This window comes from Parus major, chromosome 11, assembly GCF_001522545.3.
Source record: "Parus major isolate Abel chromosome 11, Parus_major1.1, whole genome shotgun sequence".
NCBI lineage: Eukaryota > Metazoa > Chordata > Aves > Passeriformes > Paridae > Parus > Parus major.
Window position 1 is genome coordinate 15,834,717 of NC_031780.1, and position 21,130 is coordinate 15,855,846.

The window sequence follows — 21,130 nt, forward strand, 5'->3', positions numbered from 1 at the left end:
AAATCCTTCTTACTTTTCCATAATAAAGTGGTTCTAATTGCCTACTTGAGACAAGACTTGGCTTTACTAGGATTTATGGATGCAAGTTTGAGATTAAAATTACCCTTCCCAAGCAAACACCAGCAGCTAACACAGCAATACAAATAGTTCTGCTCCACAGCAGCAGTCAGGAGTCTGGATCCAGAGCTCCCCTGTGTCAGCAGTATCCTGATGCACTGAAGAAAACAGAGCCACTTCTAATTCCTCCTTTCAGTCAGCTGGCAAATTTAAGCAGCCTGCACTGAAGAGGAAGGGCAATCCTTATCCTAAAACAACAAGTGGAACCAGGAATCCTTCCACAGACTTTGTGGCCTTTGGATGCAGCCCTAAAGCAGAGAAAGGAGGATGCTCGAAGGGTTTATATCCTAATTAGAATGATCTCATGGACACTCAGGCAAACCTCCATGGTTCAATAGGAACAGTACCAAACTAAGTCCATCTAATAATTTCTGAGCAGTTCTATCTTTTAAATAATTTGACAATCAACTAGGCATCATTAACACAGACTGCATAATAGGCAAATGGGAATCTAATAAATTTCTCTAAATTCTGTATTACTGCCACTTGAAACATTTTAAAATGGAAAATCTCACTGCAATTACAATATTCTCTCATCAGTATATTCTTTTAAATTCAAACTGTGTGTTCCTGCAGAAAGTATTAAGAAATAAATGCTGTTCAAGGAACCACACCAGGCTTTTAGAATAATGAAGTATTTTTTTTTACACTTATGAAAAGTGTCTGGCTGCTCTTACATTGACTGGAACATAAAGCCCTCAGTTTTGGGGTCATCATGCAAAGAAGCCAGCCTTGAGCAGAAAAGGGGAACACCAGTGTGGATATAACTCATTGTCTTCTGCTCTGATACATGGATGGAAACTGATACAGGACTGAAAAGAGCAGCATTTGTAGTGTAATACAGCTGTGAAACAAAACTAGGTGTCTTCCATGTTGCTTTAGAGAGTCTGCATTAATTTGTGAATTGATATTTGCACAAAGGAGTACATGCAAACAAATGCAGATGCACAGTGAATAAAGAGAGCTGAAGGGATGTGCTGGGGATATGCCTTTCATACAGAGATCAAACCTGTTGTGTATGGGATGATACATTCAGGTATTTAAAATAAAACATTTGGAAAGCTGTCCCATGGTGAAGGCTTCTTTGAGAATTTCCCTTACAATATTTTCATTTTGAATGTCTCTGACTGGATTCAAGACAACCTCTAGGGTAGAACTGCTAGTCAGAGGACACATGAATTCCCCCATGAGGCTCTGGAAAAGGTAACATTCCTCCACAGACTAATCAGCCTTTCATTTTCAAATCCCATGTAGGGAGTCCACCTTTCTGCCACGCTCTACTTAATGCACATTCTCAATGCTCTTAGGGTCATGAAATTTCCTTAGGAAACCTGGTAAAAGCTGGTCACAGACTGGTTCAGTCTCTAATAAAGCCTACTGGGAGAGGTCAAATGAAAGTAGACATTTGGAGATCATCAGGCTTACCCAACAGGAAGTGAAAAACAATCAAATGTTCACCTCTGAAAGAGGGAGATGTTCAAGCTCTGAAAAATTAAAACTAAAAACCTACCAAAACAGAACAGAAATGCACCAAACTTTCTTCAGTCTAGTTCCATTTAGTCCTCAGCTATGACACATTCTCTGTGTATCACATTAACTTGAGAGTCAGCCCTAAGTTATTTTTATACTCACAAAAATCTACCACTACAATGATAATACCCTGGATGAGTAACATTTCAGTAATACTTTGGAATCAAATAAACAACTCATGCACTACCATATCCCTTAAGGTACAGCCAGACACTTCCTCTGCCAATTCCCAGACAGCTCATGGAAAGCCAGCAGGTGTGACAAATGAGCTGGAGTTTTCTAGACTGTGGTCTACAACAGATGTATTTACACATATCACAATTTACTGGTGGGGATGGTGCATGCTACTGCCAAGTGTTAGATGAAATGTTATCAAACAGAAGTCTCCCAACAAATCCCCATCATGCTGACTCTTGAGATCAGCCTGCCATGTGTAATTTTTCATGTTATGGCATGTCCTCAATCAAGTATTATTTAAGCTATTGTTACTATTTTAATTATCCTTCCCTTACTCACCAGTACATGAGAAGTACATATTTTACATGAACAGAGAACTGTTCTCTAGAACAGAATGCCTGCCTAGAGACCTGTGCCACTTAAATTTTTAAACTCCATCATAAGCTTATTTAATAATTAAATTTAAAAAAAACACATAAATCAAAACCATAAATCTGATCCCACTTCTATTTTATACTGCTCTGCAAAGGGCTCTTCCCTTCAAGCAGCAGCAGAGGATTTTGTCTTGCCTGAGCAGCTGCTCTTTACCACAACATCTGGCACTCCTGGGGCAGATGGGTGCCAAGAGGAGCCCCCCAGGTGTCAGCCCCAGCTGTCCCTTGGGGGCTGTGGTGACACTGTGGCCTCAGACAGACCTTCCAGAGGGAAAGAAGGGGGTTCCTGGGGAAGTTGTCACTACAGAGGAGCTCACAGGGCTGGACCCTTTGCACCTCTACCACAGGGAGTAGCACTTTGGGATGCACTGAGGCATTTGTAGGGACAGCACAGAACACGTTGGGCTCCAAAAACAGCTCACAGGCCAGCCACAATCTTAACAAAACACAGCACTACTCACAGACTGAGCCTGGTGGTTACTATTCCCTCATGGTGACACCACCTACTGTGTTCAAACACAGACAGGGTTTGGTTGCAGCACCCTCTGAACAGCAAAATCCAGCACTACAGACACAATCCCACTCAGCAGAGCTATCACAGACCACACATCCTGAGTGATGTGTCAGGCTCAGTGCACTTCACAAACATAAACCATGAGTATTAATCTGGTGGTGCTCTATTATCGTGTTGTTCCTTCATATGGTAATGTCTGTTCACACCCCCAAAAACACTTCTCTTCCTTCATCAGCATCTTAACTATGAATGTCTCAAACAGCACTTGGAACAAGGGGTTTAGCCTGCCCAGGCTGTGAGCAGGTTGGTTTCTTTACATGACTTTAAGGAGAGCCGAGCAATTAAGAGGAATTAAAATAAGAACCATAAGAAATCCACAGTCCACAATTGCAATTACATTAAAAGTGAGTTCTGATTTGTCTTTGACACATTTCCAATAACTGCCAGAAAACCTGCAAGCTTCCAAGGTTTGCTAGCACAGCTGTGGCACTGAAACTAAAGCTTGTGTAGTAAAATGCATTCTGAAGGAAAAAAAATCTAACTTGTTTTCAATTCCATTGTCTGCATTTCACTCTGCACAAGGAAACAGAAAGAGTTCTCTAAGATTAAAAAAAACACATTTCTTATTAGCATTTTCAATAAAGATATATTTAGTAGAGAAGTATGTGGATAATTCTGGATTCTCCAAATAGCAGGGGCTCTAGAGACAACTTAGGCACAAACTAAAAAGCAGAACACATAACTAGAAAACATGTTTAAATATGATTTTACCTCTAAAAGTGCATATTTTTCAGGAATTTCAATATGAGAAAAGAGATTTTGCTCCTACCTCTTCCAAAGCCCATAATGAATCAACCACAGGCTTGATCTTCTTATTGTTATATAGATTTAGGAGTTTGTCCATCACACCCTTGATCAGGCCACCTCGATTCTGTTTGAAAAGTAGATTCAACAGGGAAAATCCAGCAATGACTTTGTTCTCCTCATACAGCTTGATAGGATTTACTTTCTCAACCTGCCACCACTGGAAACCAATAAACAACAGCATGGTTAGAAAAACATTTTTCAAGAAACATACAGGGAAGTTCACAAGCAAACTGTCTGTGCAGATGTGATAAATGACTCATCTGTCAGGTCTGAAGCAACAGCCAAGAGAAGCAGTCAGGATGTGATTTAAGGATGAGGAAAGATAGTGTGCAGCTGACTGACAAGCAGAAATAAATAACAAACTCGTGCTGGAGGAGGTCAGGGTGTGAGAAGGATGGTGAACACATGGCTTTATATGAGGGTCTGGCAGTAAGGAGTTTGGATTTCCTTCCCAAGGAAAGAGAGATTTCTGCTCTCCTGCTGTCTCCAGCCTGCCAGTGAAGTGCCCAGATGTTCACTGGCAGCTCTTGGCCATGACTCTTCTCAGAACCAAGGGAATCAGGCACTGCCTATCAGCTGCCAGCTACTTTACATCCATTATTATGTTTATGACACTTGAGCATACCTCGTAGTATCTAATGAAAGGATTTTATTTCATTTAGCCCAAGAGCATCATCAAGAGTGAGAGATGCCACTTCCCTGCAAATTTCATTTGAATGGGTAAATTTTTAATTAGAATTTTCATACAATTTTGATGAGTTAATTTTGCAGAATAATTGCATAAAGAAACTAGTTATACTTGTATACAAAATTTGTATGTTTTTTAATTCATTCAATTTATTCATATTTATTCCATCAATAAATACCAATACTATCTGAAAAACACTTGAAATTTAATTTCATTGGCCCAACCTGCCCTACATATTATATGCATCTGGATATTCTTACATTAACAGTGAAAAATCTGCATAGCAAAGATGATCTTGTTTTAGTTCACAAGTGTGACAATAACAAGGATCCTCCCACTACTACCATTAAGACAATGTAGGAGGCAAAGAACAGCTCCTTGCTGCAGCCTCTGAGTTGTTTTCAGCTACACAGAGACTTTTGAAGCCAGTTCCTCCTGGGAAGGGGTTGTTGCTGGAAGCTGAAAATGAGCCTTTGGCAAAAAGATCATATGACAGATGTTCAGAAAAGACTTTTCCCTATGTTTTTTCCTGTATGAAGGAATCACTTTCACTCCTGGTTAACTTATTTCTTGCTAGCAGTTAATATGATATATTTGTCCTATTTTTGATCTCTAGGACTTCTGCACAGATTTCTGTTGCTGTAGTAAGCTGAAGACAAAAAATAATTAAACATTTGAACTTTTAATTTGTTGACATGGTCAATTAGGAAACAAATGCCATGTCATCATCTCTTTGATGTCACTTGAACATGGAGAACTGAAAAATGCTTTTCTGTATGAAACAAACTCCTGAAAAGCTGGAAATGACTGGACACAGGCCCCATTTAAGAGATATATTTCCCTTAATTCACAGCATTGCCCTTGACAGTGTTTTCAGATACAAAGAACCTACAGGGTACAGTTAATCACATCCATGGATGTGATATTCTGCCACAAGTAAATAAATAATGCAGTCTAAACTTAGCTGTGCAAGAGATTTGTGTCTCACAGACAATTTCAATGGCAATATGAAATGCACACAGATCCAATTCTGGTCCAGCTGTGCTGCCAGAAGAAAACACAGCACAAAACCACAATATCAGAAGTAATAACTCAGTAGAGATAAATGAAAGTGAAGATGAAAATGATAGAGAAGGCAGCAGTTAGAGGAAAGAGTATAATCACAGAGACACTTACTGATTTTGCAAAACTGAAGAAGCTTTTTGTCTCCCCAGTAACCATGTTAGATGAACCTGTAAAAGATGAGCACAACTTATTATTACAAGCTACAGCAGACCATTTAGTACATGTAAAATCATCTCTATGATTCATACTTAAGAAAAAAACATGCCCAGTTTTAAAAGAGATTAGTAGGAATACTTCTACTTTGAGAATAAAAAATAACAAAGAGTCCAAGGTGACCAAGCCCTCCAGGCTTACAGGAATTCTGAGATGAATCCATCACATCTCCCAAAGCCAGGGACAGGACAGGTTCTTTATGGGCATCTTCCCCTAAATACAGCAGGGCAGCCTTGCAGAGCTGCAGGGGAGATGTGTCTGCTCCATGTGAGGAGCAGTCCACAAACAGGAGTGGAAACTTGTGAGCAGATGCCTGGGTTGGATTCCTCAAATTCACCTCAAATAAAACCAACAGCATTCTTCCTGAAATTGTCATTCAAGCTTCTCTCTCACAAAAACAATATTACAGTTTTCTTAGCCACACAGTGATTCCCAGAATGAGAGATCCAGACTTTCTCCCACACTTCTTCTGTTATCACCCAATGATGTTTAACAATCTGTAATGTATGTTCAGTTTCAATTTTGGATTTACTTTTTAAAATATTTTTTTAAATTTTGTTTTGTATTGCCATTTATTTATCAATAATTTAATCCATGGCCAGCTTCACTAAAATTCTTGACTAGAAATGATGAAACTGAGAAAACATAACATGTCAATCACAAGTTGTGGAAGAAGAGGCATGGATGCTTTTAACCTCTGCAAAGCTTTAGTTTTGAAATATGTAGCTGCTTCTTCCCACTCACCATATAAAATGTAAGTCCCAAGTGGTTTGAGAAGACTGAGGCCTTTCCCAGTATTTTCTCCACAAAGACAGTCCAAAACAATATCTACTCCATCTGTTGAGATTCTAAAAAGCAAGAGAAAAACTCTTTCTTTGCAGTAAGATACACAGGGCTGGTCAGGCTGGGTTGTTAACAAAATACTAACATTTTCCAGGTACTTTAGAAAGGACTCTAAGGCTGAGACTTTGACTATGTGAAAACATTACCCTCACCAAAAGACACTTCAGACTCATTCAGTGGCATAATGCAAGTTTTTCAGGCTAGCCAACCCACAACTCTTAGGCTTTAAAGAGGGGAAACCATCTTGCTCCCCCTTTTTTCAGTGCTTTCAGTAAAATAACATTATCAAAAGACAGGCAGCAGATACAAAGGTTTTTTTTTTTGACTGAATGCAAACGTCAGAGAATGCTTGTTTTGTGAACATTATAGAGGAAAGGGATATTTTTCTTATTCACATCTAATACTATTTTTCTGAATTTGTAAGGAAACAGATCTTCTTATCCTAATTTCTTTTCAGACAAAATTATTTGCTAAGTTATTTACAGAGTCTTCTTCAGATATTTTTTTAACTAAATATCAGCAAGGACTTAAGCATAAAGAGAAGTCACCAAGAGCTAGAAGTCCAGCACAAGGGTTACAATCAGGCTCTTTTATACAGTTTCAATAAATGGTTTGCATATTTATAACTTTCCAACAGCTCTGTCAATGTAATGTCAATATGATGCTGAAGAAGAAAAAATACGCTGAATATCCTGATTTAGGGGAGAGGCAAAGATTTATGGCTTGTAATGCATCTTTCTGCTTCCTCACAAAACAAAGGTGATACTCAGACACCCCCTGGTTACAAACAGCAGCAAAACTAAGCAACTTCAATCCTTGGTACTGCTGCCACATTTGTAGCAATAAATTCTTTCTATTCAGGCCACTGGATGAGCCTTCACTGTAAAGGAATAAAAATTTTACAATGAAACAACTTTTGGTGGCTTCCCTCATTGAACCAGTTCCTCATCCTCTATGAACATTTCCACATTCAAAACATCTCTTAAGGATTTTTTTGTTGTTGTTTTTATTTTTTTTTTAATTATTTGCTTGGAGTTATGGGTGGTTGCTTTGGTTTTGTTCTGTTTTTTTTGAGTTTTCTCCCTGCTGAATGTCCCAGTGACCTGCAATAAAGCAGGTTCCTACCATTATCCTTTCTCCATCACAGCTCTATCCCTTTCTGCTTGCAGACTTTTAAGAAATGAACACTTTAAGAAGAACATAGTACACAGCTAATTCAACCAAACAACAACACCATTCCCCTTGCTGCTGCTGCTGCCAAAAGACAATTTGTCAAAACAGCATTCTCAGAATTACTGCTGTACTTTTATTAAAAATCTTTTCAATGCAAAGTGAAAATGGAAGGATGTGAGTAACAAATCAGAGTACTGGCATATTCCAGACAGAAGGGTGCCATTTCTGTCTTGCAATCAGGACTATTCATTGGGTTGATATTAAATACCACTGTGCCAGGAAAGAAGCACAAACTAGGTTGTTACACCCATGTTTTTTATTTCTTGTACCCACCCAACACCAGCCTGCACTGCTAACAGCCCAGAGAGAAGTTCTGCCACCTGCACCAACACCAGGATCAACAGTTCAGACAAACTGAAAAACAAGAGTGTTTGGAAGCACATAAACAGAAACACACATGATGACTTCAAAAGGCAACAGGATGATTTTAATCTGAATGCAAACAAACAAAATCTAAGGATCTGAAATTAAAGCAGACATGATGTGCTCTGATATCAATCCCTGGCAGAGGATAAAAACCCAGGCAGATAAAAGCACACCAGAGAACTCCAAAACCTGGATACCTTACAAATCCACTGAAAATACCTTATTTAGTGAATTACAGTGAGCAAGTACATATGCAAATGAAGGCAAAGTACATCCTTCTGTTAAGACCTTTAGATTCTTTTACTTAATTTACTTTGCTCACAACAGATGTCCAAATAGGAACATGGATTGAAAAACCTCATGTTGCTTATTAAGACACAGGGAGATGCTTGCTATCCTGTCCCTAGTGGACAGATGGAATAACTGGAATAAACTACAGCTCCCAAGCTTACAAATGTAGTATCTTCCCACAAATATGATCAGCCTGGTGCCTTTCATAGTGTTTTGCCAGATACCAGACAGACCTGACTCAGGAAAACACAAGATTACCTTTTTACTTCTTGAACATAGTCTGCATTCCTGTCAAACAGGTGAGTTACCGAGTTTTTGATTGCTTCATGTTTGAAAGATGAAGCTGTTCCAAAAACAGTAACATTGGGAATGGTTGAACAGAGCTGAGCAACAGCTTGACCCTGTAAACACATGATGATGTTAGTTCACTCACATGGAAATTGGTTGACAGAGTTTGCAGCTGCCAATTCACTCATGACACAGCAAAACCCGACACCAAACGTGTGCAAGCACTTCCCAAACTAGTTTATTTCCACTGAAATGCAGTTCAGCCACAGGAAAAAAACCCACACCTAAATCACAAGGATATTCTTAAGACAAAGCAGTCCTAATACAGCAGGTCCAGTCTGCCATTCTTAAGGGATCATGTCTCCTCATGGTTTCAGTGGGAGACAGCAAGTTACTGTAACAAATGCTGCATAAAAAAGAAAATCTGCTTTACCTCTTATTGATAACAATAGTTATTACTGATTATTCAAAATGTGGGAAGATTTTTAATTTGGAGTTAAACTAGTCACACTAAGAGAGGTCTGCTTGGGCAGGGCCCCAGGCTCAAAACTGATCAACAGCAAAGGGGATAAAACAGCCTAGAACATGCCCAGGAAAATCATTCTTCCTCCTGGTCTGAGCAGGAACTCAGTGGGGTCCATCAGATGCTATGCCAGCCTTTAGGTAGGATTTGGGGCATTGAAGAATTTGTGCAAGCAGATGTCAGTACTTGGAGTTTCCAGTTTTGGGGCCCAGAAGGCCTTAATTGAATTTTAACCTCTAATTCCATGAGGCTGAGAGAAGGGAAGCACTGCTTAACAGCTAAGCCACCTAGATTTCAAAAACCATCCCAACAGTTCACCTTTTTATCACCCTAGGTTTTGTTTTAACACACCAACAAAAGGAAAACAGACTTTTGGCAGCCTACCTCTTCTTGCAACCACATTTTTCCACTGGAGCCAGTTACATGGATATACCCAGAAGTTAAAAACAAAAATGTCACTCTCATTCTAAAAAAGCTGTCAGATGGAATTCAGCAGACTCTTACTTACAGCTACAGCCTAAAGATTGTCATTTGTAAACTGTATGCATGACTAGTAAAATCACCCAGGGATAAACACATTTCTGTTCACTCCAACCAGAAATCCTGGTTATTAGTTGTACACCCCAGTAATTAGCACTTGGGTTTTATTTAGAGCAGGATAATTAACTAACCCTGCATACCCTGGAGGTCTTGGCAGCCTCATGTATTCTGTTGAATGTAACTCCAAGCTGAAGAGCACCAGAGAGGGAAAGGTTATTATTTATATATGGTGGCACCCAGGGATTTCAGTCTGGTTTCCTACTGGGTTAGTCAGTAAATGTCTGCACAGCAAGACACAGCTCAGGAGATCCTTTAGACAGGCACACAGACACAGAAAAGAGAGCAGGAGAAGGGATCATTCTCATTCCTACTTTGCAGATGAGGGATGGAACACCACAGCAAACTGAACAGCTTGTCCAGCAGGTCAGAGAAGCTCACAGGTACTGATGCTTACTCCTGGCATGGCAAATCCAACTCCAAATTAAAAATGACCTCTTCTTTTTAAAATTATCCATCATTTTCCTGGGTTGGAATCCCTAACCTCTCAAAGATCATGGGAAATCCATTCCTGAGGGGCGTCATCTTACAAGATGCAATGTTTTCAGGGAACAGAAAATGTTGCACTAGTCTCATATTTCATTTCTTTATTACTTACCATCTCATTATAAACACTGTAATATAAAACTACAAGAAAAAAAAAAATTGGGGATTTTGTACTTGTTCTTTTCTTAGTAATTTTCACAAGCAATCCTCTTTTCTCGCTTTATGTGTCTCACAGCCCAACACCCACAGTGATTTCAGATAAATCAGTATTTTATAATGCATGGTAGTTGAATGAAATTCTGACATTATTGATCTATTCTCTAATTAGTTTTCTGCATTTTCAATCTAACTTGGGAAGATGAGAGCTAATGAATATATCCTGAATCAAAACCACTGAATGTTTAAAAGGTCAAATATTCAAGAAGAAAGCATGTTGATTTTTATCCTGCAGAAGACGATTAACATTTAACAAACTGACAGTCAGATGAATAGGAGAAATGCACAGAAACATCAAGATGTGAATAACCTATTTCCCTCCCGACTCAAACTCGTTAGTACACTTCTCCCTCCCCCCGGAGATAAAGCTTATCTAAAATCCCAGATCAGCTGGGAATACCTTCCAGCTTTCTGGAGATATTTGAAGCCTAAAACTGACTCATATGACCAGTACTTTTATAATTGGATGAAGTGTTTTGAAGCAATTCAAAAATTGCTTCAAAAACACTCTTCTACAGTTTTCTGAAATCTTAATTTGAAGCTGACTCTTACTTGGCTCTGTGCAAAGTATTTTTAGTAGCCGTATCAGAAATCTAGGAAAAAAGGTTGATACTGGACTTTTCACGCTTTGCCCATCAAAACAGGAGAACTGAACTCAACCTATGAACTCAACCATTTCCCTAATTTCTGTGGAATTCAGCTAAGCTCCAAAACAGCACTGTGGCTATGCAAGTCACTCTTAAATCTCCTTTCTAATCCCTTGAATCATGTAGCTGCCTCTGGATTAGTTGCCACTGTTTAACAGGTTACACATTTTAATTGCAAATACCCAGACCAGTATTCAGAATATCCATGGTTCACAAATGAAGCATCTACAAAGGGTTTGCAGCTGAAGGAGGAGCATCCTCATCCCAGGGCAGCTGAGGTGTCTGTGCTGGCTCCTGTGGCCCTGCACGTTCCCACTGCAGCTACACCAGCCCTGGGGCTTGGATCCTGACCACTGCTCTGTGGTAAACAAGAGGGTTTTCTGTCCCCTCCCTGCCCAGGAAAAACCACATTAACTCTGCTACCAGCCTCACTGGCTTTGGAAGCAAGAACCATGTTAGCGGAAATAGTGTATGAACTCCAAAACCTTCCAAGAGGGTGCTGAATTACACAAGCATGGACTGAAAAATACTCTTCACATGTCTAATGTTTTCATATACCATGACAATTTCTACATGGAAGTACTGACTAGATTGTTGCTTTCTGAACCTAGGAAAACTAGTAAGTTTTAATGGCAAAAAATAATTATCACTTGGACAATTACCTTTAATGGAATTTAGGAGTCTTTGGGAATAGAAAATAAATCAGGTAATTCACTGAAGGGATAGACACGATTATAGAGTATTCCCTTGAAATGGAATTAATCTTCTTTAATATATTCATATATTTTATATACTACTTATCACAGAATCACAGAGTCATTCTGGATGGAAAAGACCTCTAAGACCATCAAGTCCAACCACCAGCTCAGCACTATCACCATGTTTTATCACTAAGTCATCCTCAAATACCACATCCACACATTTTTTGAACACTTCCAGTGAGGCAGAACATCCTGTGGTGAAACCTTAGTGAAATTAATAGGTTGGATTGAATAGTTTAGATTCTAGAAATTAATAGCTTGTGGAATGAAGGATGTCTGCTAATGCTAGATGTGTCTCTCCAGCTCCACAGTCTGCTTGATGGATTCCTTTTCAAGATATCCTGTCAATTCATAAAACCAGTGTGTTGAACCTAATCTACACATATGATTATTACAGAAATTAATATAAATTGATATCCTTACAGTAGTTTTAGATCCAGAAAAAAAATAAAAAAGAGATTTCTTCACATTCCATTGTTTAAAACCCAAGTCTAAGCCTGCAGGATTGGAAACTTCTCATACTGAGATAATCACCTAAAAGAACAGAAAAGTAGTTTTCTAGGAAGTAACAATGAAATAGACTGTTCACTGCATTTCAACAATTTCAAAGAAAAAAAGTAATTGATATTTAAAAGTCAATACAGAAAGCATGAATAGACTGAAACTTACTAATCTAATTAGCTTGTTAACACAAACTTAATGTTGGATGAAATAGAAATAAGGTGTACAATGAGTGGCTCTCCAAAAGGGTTTGACCTAATGCCACCAGCCTGACGTGCCAGCTGCACACTGAATTGCAGCAGGTATGGGGCACAATCCTTTCAAGAAAGCACCTTTTTTGCTATTATGTAAACTGAGGGCAGCCTGATAGCAGGAGAGAACAAACCATGTACCCTGCAAAACTGCATCAGTAAAGAATTACCATTTCTGTGATATATTTCTGCAGCCCAAAGGTGCTACAGTGTTTTTAAAAATAGCATTCAGACTTAATCTTGTACAAGAAACTTGTCTGGAACTGAACGTGAGAAGAATCCAAATTCCCAAATGCTTTGATTCCACATAACCATACCTGCAGGTGCTGTGAAGTACTCGAGCACAGTAAGAAAACTGCAAGGGGAATCATCTACTCATCTCATGGCATCAGGAAGACTCTTCTCTGGAGTTGGATGAAGTCTGATACACAACATTTCATCTGCTGAAGGTGTAATTTTCCCAATTACAGCAAAGGAAATTGGAAACCAAACACTGGGTGAACATTGCAGAGTGGACAAACTAAAATGTGATTACTGGACAAGCATAAGGCAGCACCTGCTACACTCAGTGCATCACAAATGAGTTTTGAGTGGAGGGAAAGTGACCCTGAGATAATGACCTCTCTCACCCTCAAAACATTTTCTGCAACAATTAGCAGGGTGTGTTTTTCTTAGCCCTTTGCAAAAGAGTGCAGCTGAGCCGCATCAGAAACTCAGGGCTGAATCTCCATCTGGCACAAATCCTCTGCAGCTCAGTGGAGCTACCCCAGCAAAACTCATCCAGGGGGAACAAACTCCACCTGGAAAGACAGAAGAGCTCGGGGAGAGCCGAGCACTGTCTGTGACCTGGCTCTGCAGGTGACCTGGGGACAGGATGTGTCCTCCAGGAGTGCAGGGCTGTGAGGGGCAAAAAGAGCAAGCTTCAAAGGCTGCAGATGGTTTTGGTCAGGGAAATTGCTTTCTGTGCATGGCTGGCTGGGCTTTTGTGCTTGATGAACAGATTATGCTGTGAGGCAGTGTCTGGAAACGAGCTAGGCCGCAGCACCAGGACTCTCTGGTGCTGCTGAGGGAGCAAATCCAGAGCTTCAGAAACATTTACCAGCAGCTCAGCCTCCACTGCCCCTGCCTGCCTTCTGCACCTGGCTACTTACAGCAGCCTAGACTTGCTTACACAGGCTGGGAGCTGATTTATCCCCTTCTCTGGCTGCTGGAGATGAAACAAGAGGAAAGCACTTCACCAAATGCAGAACAGCTATGAACTGCTAATATGAAAATAGCAAGTGCAGCCCTGGTAGTGAGTGGAGGTGTCAGCAGAGTGGGCTGGATTAATGTCCTGGCACAGTGTGCTGGCCAGGAGCAGCACAAGAGAACAGTCAATTCTGATTATTCACATTCAAGGAGTTCTGACTCAAGCACGGGAGTGCTATTTAATGTGCTCCTCCCTGCTAAGTGCAGACAGAGCAGCCAACCCATACAATATTTAAAAGGATCAGGAATGCTGTGAGACCTATTTTAACAGGATCTGGCTTTCCTACCATCTTCTTGCTTCTGTGCTCCCAGGCAGCTCAGAGCCCAGGAAACACATCCACATCTGCCTGGAGCAGGACCTGCCTGAGGATGACCCAGGAAACAGATATCTAACCTTACAAAAACAGGGTATGAGCAAACAAACCTGCCTTCAGCCTGAAAAATACAGGCCAGGGAGAGATTTCATGCTGAGCTAGTTGTAGCTGTAAACACATATATCCTACCAAAAAGATCTAGAAGAAGTGCCCTTAATGGAAAACAGCATTAAAAAAAGATATATTTACTGGCCATGAATAAATTCTGGAAAGTTTTCTCACTGAGTAAGACAGAGTGGAGAGAATCTGAATAGATAAACACTTAGCTATTTTTTCAGGGAGAAATTAGATCATTCTCTTGAAAGGGTTCCTATATGCTGTCTGTGATAGCAGGTGACTAGATTCACTAAGAAATGCCAGTTCTTTGTCAGATGAAATATCACCACTCTAGTGATTCAGCTGGGAACACATCCTCAAATATTTGCAATGTATGTAGGGGAGACACAATAAAAAAGAGGGTTCCTGCCAAGCAGTAACAAATCCTGCCAGGATGGCCTAAATCTGTTGCCAAGTCAGATTTACCCTTCAAATTCAAACATGAGAACTGCATCTGTAACTTACTCTGCTTGCACTTCTGCTTGCACTGCTGAGCCTGGGAAGGTCAGACAACAGCTTCAGGAAAAGCAATCAATGCTCCTGCATGGAAGGTGGCTTATTTTTAGCATCTGCAAGATCAAAATGCTAAAGAATTGGCTTATCATTCTGCCTGGAGTCTGAGGGGTTAATTGATGAGACTGGTGTTTACTAAATCTTGGTAAATAACCAAAGCTCTGTGCTCTAAATATTCAGAATAGGAAGTACATGAAGAACAAACAAATAAGCAAATGGGCATAATGGCTCTCTCACACAAATATAAAGCCCTGAAGGAACTAATTTTCCAGGTAGGCATCACAGAAATAGGGACTGGATTTATTGAAGCTCAAGGAGAAAAACATAATTTTTTTCAATTTTCTTTTACTACAACAGTCCTGTATTCATATTAATTCAACCGTTTACATTAATAATTGTAAGCAAAACTTTATAATATTATATAAGCCTGTGCTGTGACTTGCACTGAATGCCCTGACTTAGAGAGTCTGTTTTAAAGGACTAATTGCCTCTTAGAGCAGACTGGTCCCAGCAGGGTGCACACTGCTGCTCAGTCTTCTCGGGGTGTTTTCTTCAGTCCTCACTTTGCTTCAATTTAAAGAGATGTGGGAGTGTATTTGTGAAGGGAGCTACCCTTCCATTGTCTTGTAGTCACTTCAAACATTAATTACAGTGTTTTACAGTTAAGATAGACCAATATATGTCTGACAGTAAGTCACATGTTCTTGCAAAGTCATTATTTTGAGCATTAGTGTCTATTTATGATGTTTAGCATTATCTGGCTTTCTCCCTGATTTAGCAATCAGTTCAGAAGAACACTTGAACATTTCTGTAGCTTTAATAATTTAAACTCTATTTGTATTAGACAATTCTATTTTTTGTTAATTATTGAACTGCCCAGCTACTCATTTAACAGTTTAATCAGAAGTTCTAAGTGTCCTGCCAAGCAGGGGCCTGAAAGGGGACCAAATGGCAACTTTGTTAGATCTTAGGCAGCAGCAGGATTTGAAAAGTACTCATCTCTTCTCAAAGCCTGAGGGAACCATGGAATGCAACTGTGAGCCTGTTCTGTGCTTTCTGAGAAGGTTCCTGAAGTATCTCCAGCCTCCTTCACTGCCCAGGGTGAGAGGCTCTCCTAAGAGAGTCACTCTCTCTTAAGTGCCCCTGTCCTAAGGAAGAGAGGAAAGCCAAAGCTTTGATTCCAGGCAATCAAAATCAACAAGCTGGCCCTATGAAAACCAAAAGTCATCTCCCCTTTCAATCCCCCCTGCAAGCATTGCAGCAGCTCTTCCTCCCCTGAGGGAAGGGTACGATATCCCAAGGGTCAGAAGCAGAGTTTGTGGGTGTCCTCTTGTCCCCTGGTTCAGGGGCACCAGATGCTTCCCTGCATGTGGCCACATCTCCTTCCACGACCAGGGAAGGTGGCACCATGCCCTGACCTCTCCAAGGAGTGGGTGGCAGGGAAGGCACTCATTTGCTAGGTGGAGCATGACTCAAGTCTGTGGCACAGACACAGGTGAGCCATGAGCCAGACCTTTTTCAAGGAAAGCTGTCTCAGTATGTTTCCTTTTTCTCTCCCTGATCTTCTGATGTCCCCTGGAACTTCTGGAATAAATAAACAGATTTATCTAAAGCATCCTGTCAGACATTAAAGGATACTGTTCCCTACTAATCACAGTCCAGGCACAGATGGGAAGACAATTGCTATAGTTACCTCACTACCAAAAATATCTATCAACAAAAGGCCACATAAATAAACTGAGATAATACATGAGAGTAAAGGTCCTAGAGAATTTTCCCTGACTCCACATATTGAAAAAGCTGAAGGATCCTCCTAAAGATGACTGAGTAGCCAGAACAAAGAACCTCACAAACATTTTTGAAGCAGCAAGTTCTTTTTCATAAACTGCCTGAAGCAGCTAAAATAATGATCTTGCATAATGAGAAATGAACAATTAGAAACTTCTAGTCCCACAGGGAGCCTATTGTCTCATTAAAGTGTTCTGGAATTTCTCTGACATTTAGAAACAAACTGGACAGATTTCCCACTTGCTGAAAGTGGGGAAGGGCATTCTATCTATTAAAGCAACAGCACAAAAATAACTCCTTCTATAGCAGCTTTAGTGCCAGTTTTCTGTTCATTAACAAAGACCTTTGTGAGAATGATGTCTTTGATTGAAACAGATTTTTCAAAGGTTTAACAGACAGATTATTAGAGTAACACAGACCCCTCTGAAATCTTTATTTCTGCTTAGCAGAAAGAAAAAAAAATCCATGCATCTTCAGAATTATATTTTACCTGGAAAACCTATCAAGCAGTGGGAAAACTTCTAATTCTTGCTCTCCATGTTCTTCCCTTACAAGAAACAAGAGGCTGTGTGAGGCCCTCTCCCCTGGGACACTGACCAGCATCCTGGCTTGCAGGCTGGCCAGTCCTGTCCCCCCAGATCCCACACAGCCCTCCATCCCTTTCTGGTCAGCCTGGCTGCTCCTCCTGCATGTCTGGTCCTTCCCTTGGAAACTCTGGTTTAACTACTGAGCAACTGATGGATCTGATTTCTCTTTGTTCTCCTGGCAGCCAAGCAGGATCCATCCTTCCTTTAGCTTCTCTCAGAGAAGGTTTTGAGCAGCCACAGGAGAGGACCATCCAAAAGCTGCCCATTGAACAGCTGGGATGAGAGAGGAAGCCGGCAGCTCCTTCGAGGAACAGCCCAGCACAGAGGCTGGGCACTAGAGCAGAAGGTAGGTGAGAACTGACATAAACAGAGCATTCATTACCAACCCTTCAGGAAAAGAAGGATGAAACAACAGAGGCAAGTGAGGTCAGCAAGATAAAGAAACACAGAAATCTGAGAAGAGGAGGGGTTCAACTTCTCTAGACACACAGGTATGTGCAGGGATTGCTTTGGGGGTAATTCTGTATGCTCAGCCTACACAGGGTCTGTACAGTGCCAGGGGGGCAAATGGCCTTAGAGCTGCAGCTGAGACTTTGATTCCTGTAGAATATTCCCCTGAATGTGAGGCCTCATGTTGCTTTAACAGCCCTGAATTCCACACGAAGAGATTTAACTCTACAGAACAATAGTCAGCCATAAAGCTCTGGGCCGTCCTGTGCCAGAGCATAATACGATTATAAATTCCTCTCATTTACACAAGTATTCCAACAGGACCGAGCCTTTACTGCCAGTGGGATTATGGTCAGCTAAAAATACCTTGTACAGGGAACTCATGAATTTATTCCTTTGAATACAGCCTTCATTTATATGAGAACTTGAAAGAAGGGCTAACGGCACAGAAATAAGGACAGCGTGTTTGGGGCTGCCCACCAGACCTCAGTAGAAAACAGAACATTAATTTGGCATAAATAAGGCATAACAAGAACACAGAAAAGGTACTCCAGTTTCAAAGGCTGCTATCTGCAAATGGTCTTAGCTCATAAAACCTGTCTCATGAAGAAGGACTGTATTATTTAAAATGTAAACAAACTCCACAGTCAAGATCATAATATTTTGCACAAAACTTTAATACACTCCAAAGGATAAAGATTTTCCTAAAAGATACTTCAAGGAACAAAATTCCAACCCTTTATCTCACTATGTGGCCTGGTATTCCCACAAATTCGTCCTTTGCCTGTGCCACATGATGCCTCCTCAGGAATAATCCAAACTACAACATGCAGCAGCCACCAGTGGCCACAATTTTGAATTTGTACCTTTTCCTCAGGGTTCACATGAGAACTTTTCACTGCTTTCAATCCCTCTACAACAAAGGGGAAAAGAAAATTTTTCACAGTGAGAGCATCACACACACACGTTATATGTGCAGGAGTATTCTGAGAGGGACATTTACTTTAAAGAGGATTATGGTTACCTACAAATACCTTTTTCAGGGAGCTTATTTATTCCTTTCACTACACCCTTCTTTAACACAGAAGTACAACATGTGTAAGTTCATGTATGCAGTATTTGGGACAACACTTCATCCTTGAACAGCTGACAACCAGTTAGGGGTTTTTTCATGAGATTTTTTCATAGTGTTTAGAGCCATAACATTTTTATTTCACCAAGAGCTCCTGTCAACCATTCACATCAGCATTTTGATTGGAAAACAGATGCAGTTCCTCCCAGTGCAATCCCTCACACATAGGAATAGCACATCAAACTGCAGGAATGAAAACACTTTACACTTTAAGTTACTCCGTGACAGGAAAGAAGAAAAATTCCAACTTACCACCCCACCTCCTGCTGAATGAACCAGCACAGACATGCCTTCTCTCAGGTTAGCAACCTCAAAGAGCATCATGTAAGCAGTTACAAAGTTCATGGGAAATGCAGCAGCTTCAGAAAAACTCATGTCGTCTGGGATCTTGTAGACAAACTCTACTGGGGTACACACTACTTCAGCCCAGGCATTGTAGTTGACAAAAGCCATGACTCTGTCTCCAATCTGCAAACAAGAAAGAAAACAACACTGAGGATCTGACTGCAACTGAGACTGTAGAGAGCAACCTGTGAGACCTGCAAGTCTCCTGTTCAAAGTGCAGGTCACTGGCTCACTGTGAGGAGAATGATGCTCCACTTTGGCAAAATAGTCATTAAGCTGCTCAGCTTTGGGCTTTTACTATTTTTAATATTAAAAAAAAATAACCAAAAGAAGTTAAAGCCACCTCTTTATTTGATTTTTTTTTTTGTTCCACTCTTCTTTGATAGAGCAGTCTTCTATCATCACTAATACAGATCATCTTTTGCTAGCAGAGCTACCAAATAACAAATGTAAACAATGAAAACAGCATTCTTACTAATAACCAGGAATTTTGCTAAAGAGAAATAAATGAGGGGAAAAGGTTATAATTATATTGATGAGAAGCATGGAATAAAGAAAATTACACCTAGGATAATTTTCACTTCGTTTTCTCAGTCCTCACACTAATTTAGAGCTACTTTTCCTCTCTGTGGATTGAGAAGTAAGGTCTTGTGCTCTGGTAGATGGAGTACATGAAAGCACATGAAAGGGTTGTAAAAGCTCTCATTCTGAAGATAACACTAACTGCATCCACTTTGTATTTTTATCATCTTATTAACTGATTCTGCCAAGATACATCTCTGATTGTAATCTACACAGCTATGTGTCAGACAGAATTTGGTTCTACAATTTCAAATAAGCCACCTTAAACATCAAAAATATACCTTTGGATTTTAAGGCACTGTTAAATCTAGAAAGTGGATTTGACAGGATTTAAAGGAGCAATGAAATACTATCTTTCAATGCAACATTTCTCTGCTCAGTTTCTTCTCAAAATCTATGGTAGTGAAAGAGTAATTCACTGTGGAGTAAAAAAGGCTCTCTGTAAATATTAGGTACAGTTGGCTGCTCCTAGGAACCTTTTCAGAGGTCCAGGCACATCAGGCTCATATGTTTGTGTATGTTCTCCATTGCAGATTCAGGTTTTTAAAGCAGAGGTACTGACTCTTCTCAGATGGACAAGAGTAACAACAAGGCACAACAGACTTGGAGAGCAACACCCACCTTAAAGCAGAAATTGGGCTGCTGGGTCTACAAGAAACAGCCACACTGAGCAAATGTTTGGCCAGTGTGTGTTAAAATCTTCACAGGCTCAACTCTTACAAACTCAGTAATTGCTTGCCACCAGCAACCCCATCTTTTGCATCTTTTACCTTGCCTCAGACCCTTTCCATTTCTAGAATACACCAATAAAAACAACATCCTTAACCATGAAAGGATGGAGCCATGGAATAAGAAAGGAATAGTATCAAACTCCAAGCCTTTGTGTTTTAACTAAAACTAACAGCAGCTGTCCCTCTAAAATAACTTTGCTTATCTGCCTGATACTCTTACATTTTACCAATGCCTTTTAATGCTTTAGGAACTACAGATAAGGAGTAAAGCACAACACTTTTACCTTCAGGCAAACGTTTACAGCACAAGCACATTTTGGTCTCCTGAGTGCTTGTCATCACTTTTGCTTTGGGATATTGCAGGTCTGCTCAAAGCTAAGGTGCTGCTGACAGTTCTGAAGGGTTTGTCTCTTTTAGAATGAGAGTGCTGAAACAGAGCTGTCATTCCAATTTCACTGAAATGCCTCCTCCTTTTGAAAAACATTCAAATTAACAATGCCTCACTGGTAATCACTCTGTGGTTCCCTTTTGCTCTTAGAAAAGCATCTAAAATAGAAAGTCTGCTAGGATTAATTAGTGCAGATGTTAATATGCCCTATATCCTTGCCATAAATCATAAATGACTACTAAAAAGAATGCAGAAAAGTCCCTTTTGGTGATTCCCAAGGGATTTCTT

General features: G+C 40.2%; 1 protein-coding gene across 1 annotated transcript in view; it reads right to left on the minus strand.

Annotated features, from left to right (window-relative positions):
- Nucleotides 1-21,130, minus strand: part of VAT1L (vesicle amine transport 1 like) — a 54,144-nt gene that overhangs the window by 25,852 nt on the left and 7,162 nt on the right. Inside the window, exons 3-7 of the mRNA XM_015640344.1 lie at nt 19,049-19,264; nt 8,597-8,739; nt 6,350-6,453; nt 5,504-5,559; nt 3,602-3,796 (exon numbers count right to left, since the gene is read on the minus strand). Of these exons, the coding sequence (XP_015495830.1) occupies nt 3,602-3,796; nt 5,504-5,559; nt 6,350-6,453; nt 8,597-8,739; nt 19,049-19,264 (714 nt within the window). The remainder of the gene's footprint in view (nt 1-3,601; nt 3,797-5,503; nt 5,560-6,349; nt 6,454-8,596; nt 8,740-19,048; nt 19,265-21,130) is intronic.